This window comes from Melospiza melodia, chromosome 3 (assembly GCF_035770615.1).
Source record: "Melospiza melodia melodia isolate bMelMel2 chromosome 3, bMelMel2.pri, whole genome shotgun sequence".
NCBI lineage: Eukaryota > Metazoa > Chordata > Aves > Passeriformes > Passerellidae > Melospiza > Melospiza melodia.
In genome coordinates this window covers 131,235,853-131,255,480 of record NC_086196.1, presented here as the reverse complement: position 1 = coordinate 131,255,480, position 19,628 = coordinate 131,235,853, and the positions used below count along the sequence as shown (strand labels likewise).

Here is a 19,628-nt window from a genome sequence, read left to right as displayed (position 1 = left end):
TGTTCAATAGGGACAATAGCAGCCAAGAGAAAGGAAGACATTTTCATAACTAAAAAAGCATACATAATCTGAGAAAGATCAAAGTATGTATTGGTAATGGACACTCCTAGCCTAAAAGCATATAAGGCTTAGAACTTACTTTCACATATCTTTCCTTCCAATTCTTGGACTATACTGAGGTTTTCTTTATTATTAACAATGAATTAGCAGAGCAGACCCACCAGACATGTAATGGACTTGTAAAATTATTTACTTTCCACGCTCAGACCAGATAAGCAGATCTTAAGAGGAGAGAGCACTGAAATTTTCTTTTGCTTTCTGGCTTCTGAAAGACTTGTAATTCATGTTTCTCAGACCATGAGGAGGCATGGGATGAAGGACCTAGTAAAAGCCTGAAGATAACCTTCTCCTTTTTCATCAAAGCTGTTTCACAAGGATATTTGATTCACAAGACTAACAGCATTTTCAACATATATCCCAGATTTTGTCCAAGATTTTACCTTCAGGAGCTTTTAATCCAGCAGTTAGCTTGTTTGTATGATGCCCATTTAGGTTCCCCTCCATAATAGCTTTTTTTTTTTTAGCACCACATAGCTTTGGCCACACTCCAAAGTGTTTTTTTAAGAAAAGAATTGAATAGACTGCTATATAGCTAATTTATGCAGAAATTAATGTCAGTCTTAAGGGCAGCTACCAAGCCTCACTGTGATTGGAACTAATAACTTTACCAAGATATGATAATTTCATTTAACATTAGCAAACCATTTGGGTCTTTATATCTTATTGTAACACAGTGTCACTGTTTTACTCAATCCACTCTCATTAAAACAAGACAAAAGTAGCTGAGGATAAACATACACACAGATGACAAATTTATCCTCTCAATTATCTTTGTGCAAGCCCTACCCCCAGAACCCATACCCTCTTAGATTTTTGAAGTACAAGAGTACTACTCAAACCTAATCTGATCTCCTGCATAATGAAGGCTATCTCTTTCATGGAGTAACCTCTAAATCAAAAGAACAACATGCTTGTGTTATGCTGCATCTATCCTCCTCATAATGGCTGCCTTTGATGGATGAATCCAACCCACTCCTAGATAAGTTATATCAGTGGTTAATGACTCTCACTCTTAAAATATGCACCTTATTTCTGGTCTGAATTTCCCTAACTTCAGCTATGAAACATTGGATCTCATTATGCCTTTTTCTGCTAGATTAGTGAGTCATCCACTGTCAAAATTCTCATTCCCATTAAGGCATTTTCAAACCATGATCAAGTCACCTCTTAACCTTCTCTTCAGCAGATTAAACAGGCAGATCTTTAGCCTCTAACTGCAATGCTTATTTTCAGACCTACAGTCACTCCTTCACCTTTAATGAACCCTTTCCAATTTTAAGCATATTTTCAAAGTGTGATGACCAGAACAGGACACAAAAGTTCATTAGTATTTTCCTTAATGCCATACAAAATGGAACTTCCTACTTGATATTCAGTTATCTATATATCAGAGGATATAATACATACCATTTAAAACTGTTTTATCAGTGTCCTGGGCTTAAATGCTCTTTGTATTTTTTAACATTCTCTATAAGATATTCAATTCTAGCAGGACCTTGTAATGCAATTCCACTTCAATTGTTAGTTTAAAATATTTTCTTGCATTTTTATCTTTTTTTATGTAAGGAAATTATATTCTTGAAGTAATTAGCTTTTGCTGACTAGAAGTATATTTTGAAAACACGCAAATGCAGATATACTATGTTGACCAAAATTATAGTATTTTACTTTCTGATAACTCCACATCATTAGGGAAAAATACCTGATTTTACCAGGAACTTCACAATTAAAGGCTGTATATATACATATGTGTTTTGGTTTATCTTTCATGGAATACATACGTAACTAACCTCATTCCTTACAGAGGCAGCTCTGGTGAATAGCACTTAGATCAAGACAACCCTAATGTTCTCCTGCAGATTGCTTCAGATACTGAATGAATCAAATGGGATTGTGTATTTTTCCTTTACTTTCCTATTTGAGCATGATTTTCACTTATTGATAATCTTCAAGAACAGATGTAGCTACGTCTAATGCTTAAGTTTAAATTAATTTCATTAGGCAATTAGTATCCATTAATAATAAAAAATATTAATAGTAGTAACAAATAATATAAATTAATTTTCTACCAGATGAGGTAGTAAACAACAGAAAAATATTTCAAATCAGTTGGTTCCAAGTTGGAATGGTTTTTGTTTCAGTTTCATACCATAAAACACTTGCTAATAATGATTTGTTCACACATTAATTGAGAAAATATATATTTTCAATAGAATAAACCTTAATTTGACCTAAAATTTTGCAGATGAATAGATAAATTCTATGTTTTCTTATAATTTCTCTTTTTCACTCATAATAAAGGAGGAAAATTAATTAATGTAAAAAAAATAATGTTAAATTATGTGATCTGACATCCTAAATCTGTTGTGTTTATGTCTAGGGTTATTTCAACTGCAAAAATATCTTCAGTGAAGGATGTGAAAATGCTATTTCATTAGACATAAGGCCTGTAGTTCTTGGATACAATACATTAGATAATCACAAAATATATCTGGACAAATGTAAACAGAAGAATAAAGAAAGCAGAAAGGAATAATTTTGCACAAAAGGGAGTACCATAGTAATATGTGTGGGGGAAAAAAGTCCACAGAAAGAGGGATGCACTTTGCACTTAGAAATTTAAAAAACCTACCTTAGAAGTATTAAAAAAAAAACAAAACATGCTATTAGAAAATGAGGATGAGAAGGAAAACTAAAAATTTAAAGTTGCTTCCTAATATTTCCACAATGTCTACAGTTTGAATCTAAAATAGAATTAGATCAAAATTTTCTGCCATACTATAATTAAGTCAAATCCTAGAGTGTTTTCTGGTATTTCAATAAATACCTTACTTTTTATGTCTCAAGACAAAAATAATTTTGACATTTTTAAAACACTCAGTCTTTAAACTTTCAACTTTGTTACTTTTAACTACACATTTCCTAACACAAAGAGATCTCTAACTGATTAGTTACTTCTATCAATTTCATCAGCTCCTTTTCCAATGAGTATTCAGAGGAGAATACTCAGAACATTCCCAATGCATGGTTTAAGTTAAGCAGCCTGAAACATTCTGAGATATTGGAGCTGAATGATTTTTATTTCCAAGCAGAAGCTGAGAGCCTTAGAAAGTATTTATTTTTTAAATTAAAACTAATTGTACACTTTGATTGGGTACAAGGTCTATGGTCATAGGATTAAATAGAGATTATTTAGCCTTGATATGTAAACAAATCTTGTGCTCTTTAAATTTCATGAGAGAAACTGAGCACAGTGTCTTCAATTTCTGTACCAGTTTAAAAGCTACTTTGGTCCTTACTTTGCTGATTACAAATGCCAGTGTGACAGCCAACACAGAGCCTTAGGTAATAGCATAATAATTCTTAAAACTAGGCTATACTAGCCAAAAAATCTTCAGAATTTACCAAAGATCAGGCAAATATTGTTAAATACCTCTCTGGAAGATCTGAGACACCTCTGTGCTATCCAGCATCAGGAGAGAACAAACCATCTTCTTTCATAAATATTTATCACTAATTTAAGTCTGCTTAAATGCCTGATGAATCTAGACAAGAAATATTTTCCTCTAATTCAGTATCTCACTTCACTATATTTCAAATTTAATTATCTTATTAGCAGGTTAAGAGAAATAGAAAAACTGGGATAATCTGAGATTTTTACTTGGACTCAAAATTTCATTCAAAAGTTTCTCAAAATTATGAAGTTCAAAAAGTTTTCCTCAGTACAGCCACTAATACCCTTAGTGTTTCTTGAGTAAAGATTACAACTAGGTATAATGCTCTTGAATTAAAACTAACTTTTAATAGGACAAAGTTTAATCATGTATGTAGCTATAGAAGATCTGAGGAAAGTACTCAGGTTTCTTCACGTACTTCACTGCTATAAATTCAATTCATTAATAGAAAATCATCAAAAAAGCTTTGAGAGAGTTTTCATTTGATTCTTTTGCTATCTTTTTAATAAAAAAAAAAATTCCACTTGTTTTTGACAGCATCAGGAATCATAGTAGCTGCCCTTCAGCAAGGTGCAAAAGCTTTCCCTCCCAAAATCATGTCATAACATCCCAAACAGAATACAAAACATACCTTGAAAAAAGTCATGGTTGCTCCATCTTCAACTGCCCCATACTCTATCTTTGTCTGCTTGGCCAAGTCGTCAGCAGAATCAATGGGGGACTCCATGCGCTCCACTGTCAGAAAGGCGGCTAGGTTAGCAGTGTACGAGGAAATGATGATAAGTGTGAAAAACCACCAAATGCCTCCCACTATCCTGGTGGAGAGGGCTTTAGGCATGAGCTCAGAACCTAACGAAAACCAGGGGAGAAAGGTGAAACGGATGCACAGAAAACAATTAATCAGTGTTCAGTACTTTTTGCCACAGTGGGGAAATGGATTCACTGTGCAAAAAAAATCTTTGAGCTACAGGTTTAGATGTACAGCTTGTACAAACACACACAACTGAAATGCAAAATAACTGGTTAAATTTATAAAGACATATCTTTTTGGAGCTGTGGGAATCAAAATATAGTAATGGGAGATTTGCTGATCAGTTTCATTTTAGAATTTCTAAACATATATATAAATACCAAGAGTAAAAAGCAGTTACTTCAACTTGCTTTCCAGAAAAAATAAGCAATTGATGAAGGCACTAGATATGAAATAAAGGATTTCATATCTGAATAACAAAACCTTAAATCTATTAAAAATATGCTTTTGAGTTTTTTTCATTTGCATTACTGTAAAGGATAGTTTATTAAATGTTGAGATAAAAAAATTAACGTCTCCCATCTCTATGTTTAGCCCCACAATTTCATATAAATATGGGTGGCTACACTAAAAAACTTCAATTAAATAGAATAGTAATAAAAATATTAGACGTCTATACATAAACTTGATAAAGATATATTATAATGCATTGCTGGAGTTGCCTGCTCATGGCACTAAAGAATGGAGGGGGAGACAGACACTGTATAGTAATTTGCATAATTTTTAATGCAAATTTAGAGCCTAATGAGACAAATTGAAGCACATAAACTCCTCTTGTGTATAATTACAAAAAATAGGAATAAATTAAATTCACTGTAATGTACAATTACAAATATTTTTCATAAATGAGCATGTATGGATTTTTTCCATAATGTTATAATTGAATGAAATGAAATTTCTAATGATGTCAAATAAACAATTTCAAGCTTCATTTTGAGAACTTTATATAAGATCTTTTAGAAGTATCTGGAAACTTGTTTTCAAGGAAACAGTTTCATCATATCCTTTATACCATTGTACTGAAACAACCCCTTTTTGTTAATTGGTTACTATGTTTGCTCTTATGTCTCCTGGGTAAAATGGAATGAAGGCAAGATGGACTATTTTATTCCTGTTAAATTTTAGTGCTTATATTGAATTAGTTAAGGAACTGGTCCAGCAAGGTAACACATCTTCATATAGGTGAAAGATTATGTCAAACTTCCAAACTCAATGTGAAAAAAAAGAACAGAAGGGCTGGGGAGGGAGGGAAGGAGGAAGAAAACAAAAGAAAGGGAAAAAAGAAGTGGTATCATAACTGGACTACTGTATTCAAAAACAGCCCATCTTACCCTGCAGTTCATCTTACCCTTGCTGTTTCAAACAAAAAAGGCTGACAGACTTGGACATGACAGCCAACTCCAGCGCCAGACTCTGCCTAGAATTCTGCAAGGGAAAAAGTAGAAAAGTACCTGTCTGATGGAGTTGCTCCTAGGCCCTGTTAGTCAGACACTTAGACACCATAGCACTAAGAGATTTCCCAACAAGCCCGCTATCATTAACTCTTTTTAATTGCTCTCATTTCATTTTAAACACCAGCACCAGTAACGTCAGACAGGACTGGAAGGAAGAGAAGAGTGGAGCCATTGGCCGCAGCTGCCCCGGTTCCCACGAGCTCGTTCCTTACCAGGGGCTGAAAGCGACTGAAACCGCCTGGGCCCGTGAAACAGAGCCTGGTCAGGGGCTGACTGTCATGTACCCAAGGTAACGCCATGTCTAGCACCATATCCCACAGTTTCCTGGGAGCAGGAGGTGCCAGCAAGACATGCATGAGTTTCCTCTGTCATGTGTCCTCCAGCACTAAGCAAATCTTTTGTAAAGGAGCGGCACTTCCTACTTCCATATGAGTATGGCCCAAGTGCTTCTATATTGTTACTGCTATTAGATGAGAACTTCCATGCTTGTCTGAAAGCCTACTATTAGATGACTTTAGGTTTTTGAGATTTCTTTTTAAAGCAATCAACAAAATCAAGACTGATGCTGCATCCTCACAATGATGCCTTTAAAGTTTATTAAAGGCTGAACTGAGTAAAGGTAAAACAATTTAAGGCAAGGACAGAGGGTCAGCCTTAATTCTGAAAAACTAGTTTTCCTTCAAGGAAAACTATTATCCTCCAAAGATATCTTTTAAAATGAAGGTTGGGGGTTTTTTTCTTATTTTGATTCTCAGAAACAATATTTAGATGTTACAGACTAAAAAACCTTTTTCTTGCAAAAAGATGATACAAAAATCTAAATTGCTTTTTCCATCATAGAAGCATAAAGCCACATAAGAAATAAAACTCAGCATTGATAGAAATTCTAACAATCCTGAGAACTGTGAATGGAATTTGAAATACTTTCTTTCATTTAGCATCCCTTTTTTTGATAGCTTCCTTAAAAGCAATCATTATCTTACAAACATGTATTTGGCAATTGTGTTTCAACTATATAATTTCTTGACATGTATATTGACAACTTAGTTGATAGTAAACACTTAGCCAACTAAAGACATATTTTTATTTCTGATTTGAAATCCTGATTTCTTTTTACCCATTAATTCACGTTTTTCTGAGCACAGTACTCTGCTTGCTGAGGCATTAGAGACTTTTTAAGCCTACAAACTTGATATATCACAGAATATTTACTGCAGTTACAGGAAAGCTTCATGAAATCATTTGACGAGTTAAAACCAGGATTTATTTATGGCTGGTGTACTTATAAGGTAAGTTTTAAAAATGATTGCTCAGGTATATTCATTAAAACAACTCTACCAATATGTACTTGTTCCTGCCAGCAATTTCTATGATTTTTTGGGGGGATATGCAATGGTTGTTTTTCCAGAAAGAAAAGCCATTCCTTTTAATGGCTCTTTAACAGGAATAACAATCTTTTGTATTACGCTATATTGCCCAGTGAAATGTCAGTGCAAAAAATGAAACTGTGCTATTCAAATGTGTCTGATATTATATGACTGTGTTCAAATCCTTATGGAAAAGGGCAATAAAATGGTGATATATTTTTATGGATCTATATATTTGGTATGCTTTCAAAATAAGAGGAATATGACAAGGAAATTACAGAGTTTTAAGAACGTGCTTAAGCATTTTACTTAGACAGTTATAGTTAAAACTGCATGTTGGTTTTACTCTGAGCAATATGACTACACAGCTACCAATTTTATTGTCAGCAATGGCATCAGTTTCTCACTGCATGGATGGATTGTTGAATGTAGACCCTGTTGAATGGTCATTCTGATTTTAAAAATATAAATTACGGCTGGACAGTATTAAATCTCCTATATTATTTTATTTTATAGGTTCTAGCTACTAGATAAAATCTATCTGTAGTTGAAAGGTTTCTAGACCAAAATTAAACAAATAATAGATTTTTATATTATAGTCTTATCTGACAAAGATATACTCATTCCTAGGTTGTTGAAATGGAGGTGCTTTAGGTAATGGACAGATTAGCTCATTTAATTACGCAGTAAGGGTTTCCTGTTTAGAATATAAACTGTATGGCTATGCTGTACTTTTTTTAAGTCTTAAATTTTTATCTGTCTTCAGGCTAATTCATAAGGTGTTGGGAATGCCTGGATAATCATAAAAAAAGCTGGTTTGTGGCTACATGCACAGAGGCACCCATGCAAGTGACTTGCGCCAGAGAACTGTGACCCCCAGCAAAAAGTGGGACATGGTGCCCAAGAGAAAGAGCAGACTGAGTCGTATACCTTGCTGCATGAGAGCTCCAACTCCAAACCAGAAACTATTTAGCAAGGTAAAATTGTTTTCCACCACGTCTGAATCAGGGTTGCAAGGATGTGGGTTATACCACTCATAGGGACTAAACCTGTGGTAATTGACAGAAGAAAAAGAACAGATTTAAAATGCAGCCATAACAAAGTCTATCCAGCAAAACTGCTGCAAAAGAAAAAGAAAAACAAGAGAGGTTATAAAGAAAATAGTGATTGAAAGTTTTTACAGTGATATTGCATTACAGTTAACAGCAATATTAAGAAAAAAATATTGAAGATTAACATTCTTAACTGCTGCTGATACTGATAAAGTTGCATACAGATTGGCTCTGAAAGTTTCCAAGTGCCACCTGCAAATATCAAAGCACTTATTCTTTTATTGACACCAGTAGAATTCCAGACAATTGGACCCATTTAGGATTAGGCTCTTATAACCACTGTGTCAGTATTTTGCATCTTGAAAGAAAATTAACATCTGTTAAATCACAGAACTTCACTAGAAAAAAAAAATACATCAGGCAAAATGCTTTTTTCTCATTAAAATTACAAATAATGAAGATACCAGAAAATAAATAGTTAGCAGTAAAAGTGACATTGCTAATCACCAAACACTACTATTCACAGAAAAAAAATACTATAGCAAAATAAAGGAATTGAATCCTGTCCTGTGAGGTGCACAGTAGCATCCCTGGAAAGGTTTTCCAAAAGAAGCTGGGGACACTCACAAGCACCTTGCAGGGCCAGGCTCTGAGAAAAGAAAAAAAGAAAAGAAAAGAAAAAGATAAACATAAAGGAAAAGACAATTTAATTCATTATCTCAAAAATAGATAGAACAGAGATAGTAGAAAGTTGCCTGAGACTGGCAATAGATTACAAGCAGATTATATACAATCAATCTAATTCTTGGCTTTGCAATTGCTGTGCATTATGATGAGTTCATATCTAAATGCTATTTTATCAATTGTAGCTAAAACAAGCAAACATGTCTAGATAAATTATTCTTTGTTACAATTTCTTTTGTAAAATAAAGATTTTCAGTTCTCTCTTCCTCATGGTACTTTTGGAGAACTAAATTTTAATTGCAATGGGCAGGATTATTCTGATCATTTTAAAGATTTAATCACCATGCCTGGACTTGGAGGCACACTGTTGAGAGAGACTTTTATTTTATGCTTAAATCATGTCTTCAAATCTTTGCTAATGAATACATGTGTAATAGTTGGACATGCATAATATATTAGAGTGAAAAAAATGAAAATCACAACAGTAGAATGGAACTAGCACAAGACACCAGCACAATAATTTTTAAAATTACAGATTTTAATTATTAAATCAATAACAATGTATTTTCATAATTTCTCAAATCATTAAAGCCACTCTGTTAAAAACCCTTGGATAGGCAGCCTTTATGAAAGAACATTTCTGGTGTATTTTATAATCAAAGCTATCTGAATAATTCATCTGTCACTTTGAAAAATAGAATTTTTTTCACAATAATATTTCAAACACATTATAATACATAAAATCAAATGTTCCACTTTGAAGGTCTTAATGTAATGTTAAAGCACCTCTCGTCTTAAAAGTGTCTACTTGACAAAGAACTGTTTCATTTGGATCTCCAAAGTAATACTGATATGCTGTGCAAAAATGTTGATTGGGTTCTAATTAAACATTGTGACCTGAATTCTTCTATTACTTTATAGTAAAACTAGATCAGAAGTTTACTGTCTCATTAAAAATCTAAATATCTTTCATGTCATGGTTTTGTCAATCCAACAAAACCTGGAAACCAAGCACTCAGTGAAACTGAAGCAGGCTTTTATACTCTTTTGCTGAGAGATATTTGAAGATTAAATTGGAAAACACCTTTTTCTTGTGAGGACAATGTTTGCTAGACAAAACAAATATATTTTTTCTATTTAAATATATATTTGAAGTTATTTACAGTGATTGTGACATTACTGAACAATCTAAAACATAACTTGGCAGTTTTACCTTTTGGTTCTGATGGCTTATCTTATTTAATAATTTTTATTTTATTTTGAAGCACAGAAAAATTGTCCATAGCTGTAAAAAAAGGAGGAAACAACCTACAAGACATACAAGATGGCTTCAGGAGAAAGAAACAATGCAAACTAAGTCTTATAGTTTTAGAATTTTCTACTTATACAGTAAGGAAAATTAATACTGTCTTATTATGGATAAATACTGTTCCTCCCTATTTTAAGGATGCTCTATGATATTAGATTGTCTAGTGTAAAAATCTTAAGGTATGGATCCTTAATCAATTTTTTTAATGTACTACATGTGTGTATAAGTTTCATGCTGTTTAGCCTATTTCAAGAAATATTCATAAATCACAGAGTTACTTGTTCACCTAGCAGGTTTTATAAGCCAGGATCATGCTCAGGGCAGTGTCCATTATTTCAAAACAAGGGACTGTTCAGTCATGTCTCAAAAACACACAAAGACAAGAATTCCACAACTTCTTGGGAAAATCATTCCCATGTTTAGTTATCATGACAACAATTTATCTAAGTCAGGCTAGAACCTCCCTTGTTTGCAAGCATCAAGAATACAATCTTTTTTTTTATCAGCTTCTCTTATTAGAAAGTGACTGTTAGGAAAATTTCTTCTGCCTGATCCCAGAACTGTTCACAATATTTAAATGTGGAATAATAAATGATATTATGAGAATAATCACTTTCCTTGATTAATGGACTACCTTCCTACTAATTTAAATGCAGAACATTTGCTCAATCAAGAACAAGCATAAAGCAAAAAGAGAATTTCAATGAACAGATGCAATTTTGAAGATTGATTTTTCTGACCACTGATAACAGGTACTCTTCTCATATACCCATTTCTACTAGTGTTTATTCTAACATTTCAGATACAGTCTCTTAATCTCTAACACCTTCAGGTGTAATCCGAAGTACTTAAAAAAATAGATTCTAAATGAACTGCCCAAGACCTGAGTTTCAGTTTTCCTAATTGCTGCTACCCACTGAAAAGGTACAAGTACTCTCCAGAAATTATTGGCTAGTGCAAGTAATGTTTAAAAGTCAGCTATCTCAGCAATCCACAGGGAGGAAAGATTTGTGTTAAATTTAATTCTGCTTTAGGAATATGCTATGATATTAGAAATTAAAATTAGTATGCCCAATGATCAGACAGACCTACTTCAGAACTGCCAATTATTTGAGACGACTGTAATTTATTATATTCTGCATTCACACAGCATTTGAAATAATAGAAGCCAGAAGAAAAGGGATCTTATGTGTGTGTCTCAAACACCTATAGTTGAATAGCCATGGAGCCAACCAAGGGTTGTTGGTAAGAACATGTTGTGGAAAAGAACATTATGTGACTGGAGAAGGAGTACGTTGGAGAAATGGCAGCATTTTTTTAGAGAAATGCCCTTGTTCTGGCTCCTGAAATAAACACAACACAGTACAGTTCAAGCAAAGGACAGAGGTCAAAAAGTAGGCATGGACTATTGATCAAAGGCTGACCCAGTACCACTGGATCAAGACCACCAAAGCCCTCAAAACTATTTTCAGAAAGGTCTGGAAGAACTATCTGCACATGATAATTAATTTTTATAGAAAGCAAGAAACTCATCTCCAGGGTGGGGAAACATAGCTATAAAAAGGCATTTCATAAAGCCCAGATGGTGGCCACAGGACCCTGGACACCCTACCAGCTGGATCAGTGATGGAGCCAGCACTGGAGATCTTTTTAGGCTCCTTGAGCCTGTTTGAGTTCAGAACCTGTCATAATATTAACTGTGATCTACTGCTAGCATTTCTACTTCTCTTTGTATTTAGGAGTTTGATGACATAAGATTCTGTTAATTCTTGACCTGCAGGCACTCACGCCTCCCTTCCAGTGCCCAGTTTGAGACAAACTCAGGAAGAGACATGACTTATTCAGGATATACTAGAACAGCTTCTACAGTTTTGGTCTCAAATAAAAACACAGTCTCCTAGACAGTCATGGGCCTCAGTCTAGATGAGTTTAGACATGACTGAAGACATGGGGTATGTGTAGATCCACTACACTCAGAGCAGCACATCCTGTCACACACACTGACTGCCACTTTCACTTGCTTTCATAAAAGGTGTGTGGTCTAGCATGTTCCATACAAATCAGCTCAATTCAAAGCTGCTGAGAATGTGTAAAGGGTACCCTCCACCAAATTCAATAGTTCTCAAATCAAAACCTGTCAGTTTATCTCTGATGATCGCATGAAGACAGTATTGTTTTGAAAGCAAATTAATAGATATGCTTAATATAGACTGTAATGTCTGGAGATAAAGACATTGTTAATTTAAGCTGTATCTTCTGGAGAGCAATGCAACTTGTTAAAAAGAACAGAAAACCCCAAACTGCAATTTAGAGAGAACAGAAAATGGAGTAGTGGAGTAATATTTGTAATTGAATTTTCCAGTTGAATTATATCAAAACACAGCTGCCTAGGAATATTACACAGAACTGAATTTAGACCAGTAGGGATACTCCTTGTGGGAAAAATGTGGCTTGGACCCATTAGTAATACATACAGGCCATTTGAGTTTTATGTTTTGCTTTCAGATATTTGCTAAACAGGTACCAGGTACTGTTCTTCAATCATATTCAGCATGTTACCTGTTAAATTCTTATAAATAACTTTTCCAGATGGTCTAAACCATTTCTTTTATTTTTTTTTTCTTTTTTAAAATTATTTTATTATTATTTATTATTTTACTTTTTTCCTTCAGGATTAAAGAAACAAAGCACAAGAGATTTTTAAAACACAGTTTGATACTGAATATTTAGCTAAAAATCCATGAGAGTTATCAGCTTCCATTATAGCACCTGGACTTCAATTCTTACTTAAAAATGCATACTGAAAAAATTTTTCATCCTTATCTCTGACATGATGCTGCTTTCTGTTCTGACTCAAATAGGAGCCTCATAACAACTATGGAAAGGCTAAGAAAAATCTGTGCTCTACAAGATAGTTTGAAATTACAAGACAACAGTCAAACACAATAAACTTAATTTATGGTCCGATGTAGTCAGATAGAATACTTCCCTATACTCATGGAATTATGAATATAGGCAAAGGAAATAAAGAAAACACGATTGCAAAGAAGTATGATGCAAGTATAACTTAAAGGACTAATGAGATTATTTACTGGTAGTTGTGCTTAATTTTTTTAAATTACATTATTTTCCACGGTATTTCAAACACCATGTAACTATTGTTGTTTTCAAATGAACATGTAAATAAATTTAGACCAAACAGTATTAAAAAATATTATCTAAAGCACGATGTGACCAAGACAGTCCTCATAGCCAGCAATATATGCCACAGACAGCACAAAATTACACTGTGCATACTATTCCAGCATTAGTTCAAACCTGTCAAATTTCCTCACTTTGCTCTGCATCAGGCCTATGAAGAAAAGTAAAGAAAATATGATTACCCACTTACATGCACATAGACATCTCTTTTGCAGTCAGACTAAGAAGTGAGCAGACAAGAGGTTTTACTGCAAAACCATTAGCACAAAGATTTCACAAGCTGTAAAGCTTTATCTAATGAAACTGATAAATCAAAAGAATTTTACCCCATTTTCTTCATGAGCTGTGAGTACACTTATGCAGTGCTGGTTATCGCTGAACACAGCAAACTATCAGTTCTAATCTCAGCTCCATCAAATTACTCATTCTCTCATTCATTAGAGCAGAGTGTAGAACGATTTTTCTAGTCATTGTTTTACAGGGTTTCTGTGCAGGACTACACCCTTAATCCATCTCTTACTGCATAAGAACTGAGAAATTACAATATTTCAAAACTTTTTCAAGAATATCCAGGATGCTTTATCATAACGTACTACACTATTTAAAAATAAATCATGTTACTGCTTCTCTTTATTAAAGCCTCATTTCTTTTTTCCTAAAATATGGCTTTTAGAAAAATTGAAATTTTTTTTGTTTGGATCCTTCACTGTCTCACCCTGTGGCATTCATTGTCACACCTGATGACTTCTGGGCTGTAAGCAGAGATTGTAATTACCAACATCCCTGCCCTGCTCAGATACATTTCTCAGTGCCTTGCTTGCACTGTGGTCATCTTCCACATCATCTTCCCTCATATAGCTGCCATGCTTTTGCTGCTTCCTGAAAAGTGCTAATCATCTAACACCTCTTTTATATATTAAAAAAAATCCCCATCTAAAGCAGTAGTATTGAACCAGCACCTCTCCGTTGACTGGAAATTCAACCTAAAGGACTTTTTACACTGTTAAAAAAATCTATAAATCTTCTCAATTTGAGTGATATAATTCAATCTAGAGTTTAGAAAGGCACAAGATTCATGTGGAAGTTCTATACACACTTTACAGAATTTTGGTTTATATGTTTACCCTGTATACGTTTAAATTGCTGAAAGGCACTATTAACTTTAAACATCAACAAGATCTTGTTAAATCCCATTGAGTCAATGATAAAACACAAATACATAAGCTACTGCAGGATTAGAACCATAATCTTCATTATATGAATTAATATATCTTAACTCATTTTTATACAAGTTAAGCTTCCTGGCTAAACGAAAAAAAAATAATAAACAAAAAAGACCAAACACAATATTACCTTATAGCAAATAATATAAAAATTATTTCATAAAATTCTACTATAAGCTACATGAAACCTACAGGTTCCCAGCAACAGGGAATACTTGGTGATTTTTGGTACTTGTCAATTTTGACTGCTTATTAGCTATTAGTCCTGCTCTAAAATCCAAAGAAATATAGGCTAGGGAGCTACAGAAATGTGTAGATAAGTCATAAGTCAAATCAGAACCAAAACTATAAAGGCTGTTTTGTTTGATGAAAATTAAATAAATTAATAAACTTAAATAAAATTAAATAAATTGTATAAAAATTCTTAACTACTATGTGATAATTATAATAACTCTATGATAACTGAAACAGTTTGTTTTTACAGATGTGAATTAAGAGTTTTTTAAAATCCATTATTATTCTGGATTAAAGACATAGTATATTACCATCATAATTAAAGATTGATGTGTGATGGAAACAAGTGTAAAAGATATACATACAATCTAATTTTTGAAGCACTAGTCAAGCTCTTATTGCTTAATTTATTATATATGCTGGTTTCAGTTCTTACACAACTTTCCAGTTTCCATAATATTAGTCTATCCATTTCTTGAACAGAAGAAATGTTGATGGAGTTAAATATAACGTGACAGTCAAGAATCTGAAGAAAACTTATTTAAAATTACTATATTTTAATGCAGGTGAACTTCACAATGATTGTAGGTTCTCCCACAATCAGTGTCCTGACTGCTGCTAAATACATCAATTCTTACAAAAAATATTCTAGGAGGTACTCTGAGATATCTCAAGTATGGTATGGTAGGGAAGATGTTAAAAGAGTTGCTTTCATTTTAGTTTTCGCAAGATTTGCAACCCTTCCTGAGTTCTGAGTAACAATTCAGAAAAATAGAGTATTTGTTGTATTAGAAAATACTTTGCCTCCTTTTAGGCAATATATGTAAAATGATGTCTCCAACATGATTTTCCCCCTTGTATGCTTTGCTCTTTAAACTCTTAACATACCTTAGAATCTTTGAGTCTTCATTGTATTTCTTCATTCCTCTACCTCGATAGTAATAATTGGGTGTTATTTCAAAAAACAGGTTATTCACAATACTTCTAATATTTTAAATTTGCGTTTTCCTTCCAAATAGCCTACATTTAGCTGTTTCATATAACATTCTTACATATTTACCAGAAAACATTATTATTGTTTACCCATATATGTCCTCCCTAAGTATATTAAAAAAAATGGAAGAAATAAAATATTGACTACTTTGGAAAATCCTCATCCCTATTTTTAGAAATAATTAAATTTTAAGCAATCTGTAAATTCTTTTTTACTGGGATGGAATCAATTTTCTTCCTAGCAGCTGGTATAAGCTGGTATAACGTTCAGTTGTTATGTAGTATGGATGTAGTACGGTAGCAGTGTTGGCAATAGACTTATGTTTTTAGAGGTTGCTAAATCATATTTATATGACTTCATCTTTTTCTGCCTTCAGGAGTGCCCTGGTCTTGCACATTCTTTCCTCATGATTTTTAAGCTCATCTTGAGGGGTGACTGTCCCAGGCCTGCAACCATACAACAGAAAACATTTAGAAACAGAGGCCTGAGCATCAGAAGAATATGCCTTGTCCAGGGATGTGTAGTGTATGCCTCTGATTAACAGCGCTGAGCCTTCTAGTGATTCCTGTGCCTAACAGAACAGAAAACCTCTTTTAATCAGACTAACCAGCCAACTAAGTGACTTTGGGATTACAGGGCCTCCTCAACCTGAGGAGTTTTGAACTTGGCTTCTGACCTGGAGGGCACTCCTCTCAGAGGTTAAAATATAGGATAAAAGTCCATCTACTGAACCTTGGCCAGTAGTCATAAAATGGCTAAGATGGAAAGGGGAAGCTGGGGGAATTGTATTGGATATAAATTGCAAGGACTTATATTTGGTCAAGAAGCAAGAGAGAAACCATTGTGTACTGACTGCAAGCTGCCCCTCAAACTCCCTTCTCTCTGGGGGTGGGCAGAGGAACCTGGAGTGAAGGAGTTAAGTAAAACTTGGAAAAGGGGGGAAGAAAGGTGTCTCAGTGTCTGCATTTCTCACCTTCTGAATTTTTTTCAGCTGCTGACAACAACTGGTAAGCAATTCCCTGCCTTTATCTCAAACCACGAGCATGCTCATCCTATATTCTCTCCTTATCCTGCTGCTGAAGGGATTTATTGTCTAAGCAAACATTTGGACCTCAATCAAGGTTAACCCCCCAAAACAGAATTGGTTCCTTCCTATATTAAGAATCTTCTTTTTCGAGATGAGATTTGAGTTCTGGTCAACAGTTTGAGGACCTACCCTCACACAACACAAAAAACCTGCCCATACTCCATCCAGGAGCTACAATAAGGTTTAAATGGTAACTGTTGCCCCGGACTTATTCTGCAAAGCTGTATTTACATATCCAGCAAAAGAGAAAGTCTAAACTGTGCCTCCACATAGATTACAGAGATTAGTCATCATCTGAATATCTTTTGATGGCTAGAAGGTCACAAAGAAGAACAAACGAGCATTCACACAAAAATAGACTCTTATTTTCTACACACAATTACTTTATCGCCTATTTTACTTCTGCTAAATCTTAGACACACCTCTTCATCTTTCAGCTGCCTCTTCAGATACTTCTGGAATACTTACAGAAGCTTAAAAAATGTCATATACAAATGGAACATTCATACTGTGAAGATATGCATGAAATGAACCTAAGTAACCCTGTAATCTCAGTGTGACCCTCTTCAGCTTCCACCCTTCCATACTATTCCTTGCACTCACTTGTTTTGTCATGTCTAAAATTAGACTTGCCTGCTTCTCCAGGAAAAAAATCTGTCTTATTTGCTTTGTGAAGTCTGTAACATATCTAGTCCTGGATGAGAAATCTCTGCTTCAGTTCATGATATTTTTATGTTCTCAAATAAAACTTAATCTGAATAAAGAAAAATAAAATCTTTCAAGTTAAGAGCCACAACCTGTTGTGTTTATAGGAGTGTGCTCCAGAGAAGTACTCATGTAGACTTTCTTAGCTTTTAACTCTTCTGTACACATCTGCTTCTGCCAACACTCAGAGATAAGTACTTAGCTAAATGAATTAAATCCCTATTGCATCATTAGTATTTACCGAGGAGTAAAGAAAGGCAAAATTCAAGTTCTTGTTTTCCTTCAGTCAGTAATTGACACAAACAGGACAAAAGGTTTTACTCCCTTTCAAGGGGCACCTCTTTCTCATTCCATTGCCCTTTAATTCTTATTAATGTAGTAATAACTTCTCCTACATACAAATCAAACCTTACCAGCTCATGGTTGACATGTGAAGATAGCCATAAAGAGCAGAAAAAAATTATATTAGGAGGGTGTTTTCAGACACAGTGCTATTCCCTGTATTGCCTTTTTTGTTTATTCAAACCACTTTTCATTCAGAGTAGCTGCAGCTTTCTGTATCCTAGAATGAGACATTTCAGTTTTTCTTCTCTCTAAAAACACTTGCTTCATAGCTTAACACAAGAAGTGCCAAATATTTCCTTTCTTATTCAATAGTCCTGTAATAGAACTGAAGCTTCACATCAATTTTTAGTTAAGGCTCTGCAGGATCATACAATTGTTATCTGTCTTATCCACTTCTTATAAAATGCAAACTAGATAGAACACCATTCCTTGCTTGGCTCACACTACAATAAACTCAGAAGAATGTCTAAAGATCATTGTTTGTAAACTACTCTTATTTACTTTTTGCCAAAAAGACAGGAGATATGGTCCTGTATCACAGCGTCTTTATTGATCCATTCAAACTCTCAACAAAAGCATTAATGACCACTCTAAACTATGCCTACAGTACATTATGTGTTATTTGAGATCTTCCTGCCAGGTATTGACAAGCACATGTCTTTTGATTGAAGTACTTTAGACAGCTTTGCAGGCCCAAAGTGATGTTACACAGAGAAGCAATTTCCGCTTCCCTAAAGGGTCACACTGGACAGATAATTTACTTATTTATCTTCAGAGGTGATTAATGCTATACATTATATAAGGCCTCTATTCCCTGGGTTCAGTAGCACTGTACGGCATCATTGCTACTGGAAGTAATTAGTAAAGCATTTAGAAGGTGATTGCCAAAGGAATAAAATGTTTAAGGATCTTTTTCCTTCTCAGAGAAAAAGAAGGCATTTTACAATGATCTGTGTGTAACTATGAAAACCAAACTCAAATTTACAGAGACTCAATTCAAAGAAAATGTGGTAATTTATTTATTCAGCAATTTGAAATAAAGGTTGACCTCTGTTTAGGAGAGAGAGGGAGCAAGGGGGAAACCTCATTTCTCCCTGGAATTACCTGAAAGGAGGTTGCAGTGAGGTCATATGAGGTGTAGTCTCTTCTGCCATATCTCAAGGGAAAGAACAAGAGGGAAGGGCCTCAAGTTGTACCAGTAGACGTTCAGGTCGGATATTAGAATTTTTTTTCACTCCAAGAGGGCTTAGCCATTGAAATAAGCTGTCCCCAGATATGGAATCAGCATCCCTTGAAGTGAAAGTATTTAAGAAACATCTAGATGTGGCGTTTTGAGATAGAGTTTTGGGGTGATTTTGGTAGTTCTGGGTTGATGGTTGGATTATATGATGTTGAAGTTCTCTTCCAAACTTGATGATTCTGAGTACTAGATATTTTGGTATTTTTAGAAGAAACACAAATTACTCTATTTACATGTGAAATTAAAATCAGTAGTAAAATTAAATCAGTCTTTTTAACTGTATGGTTAAATCATAAGGCTAATCATATATTGTTCTGTTTGTGACCTGAATATGCAAAATATATAAT

At 34.1% G+C, this 19,628-nt stretch overlaps 1 protein-coding gene across 3 annotated transcripts in view; it reads right to left on the bottom strand.

Annotated features, from left to right (window-relative positions):
- The window catches only part of GRIK2 (glutamate ionotropic receptor kainate type subunit 2), a 359,554-nt gene that overhangs the window by 83,802 nt on the left and 256,124 nt on the right, over positions 1-19,628 (bottom strand). For all 3 annotated transcript variants that reach the window (XM_063153074.1, XM_063153075.1, XM_063153076.1), the window contains 2 exons: positions 8,138-8,256; positions 4,207-4,424 (listed from right to left, as the gene is read on the bottom strand). In XM_063153074.1, coding sequence (XP_063009144.1) covers positions 4,207-4,424; positions 8,138-8,256 — 337 coding nt within the window. The remainder of the gene's footprint in view (positions 1-4,206; positions 4,425-8,137; positions 8,257-19,628) is intronic.